Source organism: Mesocricetus auratus, unplaced genomic scaffold, assembly GCF_017639785.1.
Source record: "Mesocricetus auratus isolate SY011 unplaced genomic scaffold, BCM_Maur_2.0 Super-Scaffold_100022, whole genome shotgun sequence".
Lineage (NCBI taxonomy): Eukaryota > Metazoa > Chordata > Mammalia > Rodentia > Cricetidae > Mesocricetus > Mesocricetus auratus.
The window spans coordinates 33516031-33516922 of NW_024429203.1; the positions used below are offsets into that span (position 1 = coordinate 33516031).

Genomic DNA, 892 nt, shown 5'->3' on the forward strand with positions numbered 1-892 from the left:
CACATTACTCCCGAATGGCTGGTTTAGTACTTGTCCTGTGTAGTGGTAGGGTTCCTTCCTTAGACCTGGAGCTCCAGGCTAGGTCTGGTGAGGACAGGAAGGAAAGGAAGAACAAGACATAGCAAATTGACCTTTCCTCTCACTTGGAGTGGGGGTGTTTAAGTCAGGCAGGGTTTGTTTGATGATCAGCTGGTTGGTTTGTGAAGTGGGATCTCACTGGATGGCCTAGAACATTTGGGGATTTACCATGTAGCCACAGCTGACCTCAGACTCAGGATCCTCTTGCCTCGGCCTCTCAAGTGCAGGGGATTACAGGTATGCACCATTAAGCTTGGCTCAACAACGTTTTTTAATTGTGGTAAAATACAATTCTTTTTCCCTTCCTTTCTTGCTGCTGTGTGGTCTCCAGCGCTGAGCGCCCATCACCATGCCTCGGAAAATCGAGGTGATCAAGGACTTTCTGCTCACATCCCAGCAGAAGGATGCCAAGTCTGTCAAGATCAAGAAGAACAAGGATAATATCAAGTTCAAGGCTGAATGCAGGTACCTTTACACCTTTGTCATCACAGACAAAGAGAAGGCTGAGAAGTTGAAACAGTCCCTGCCCCCTGGTTTGGCAGTAGAGGAGCTGAAATGAACCAGACCCCTGCATTTGACTATTGAAAACCCTAAAAAGTTAAAAAAAAAATACACACAAAGCTTGCTAGTTTACTCATGTCAGTGTAGACTCCACTGATGTTCCACGCTGGGCAGCCATCACCCCATCTAGCTCCAGAACCTTCTCACTATTTCAAAAGAAATCCAAACCCGTGTAGTGTCACTCCCAGTCCCCTCCCCAAGGCAGTGTCTCTATGGCTTTGCCCGAGACAGAAAGATGTTCTGATGTTTGTGT

At 47.1% G+C, this 892-nt stretch overlaps 1 protein-coding gene across 1 annotated transcript; it reads left to right on the plus strand.

The window, feature by feature from the left end:
* The first annotated feature begins 412 nt into the window (after positions 1-412).
* On the plus strand, positions 413-637 carry LOC101840086 (60S ribosomal protein L38-like). Its single transcript, XM_040729705.1, has one exon. The coding sequence runs from the start codon at positions 428-430 to the stop codon at positions 635-637; it is 210 nt and encodes a 69-aa protein (XP_040585639.1). The 5' UTR covers positions 413-427.
* The last annotated feature ends 255 nt before the right edge of the window (positions 638-892 follow it).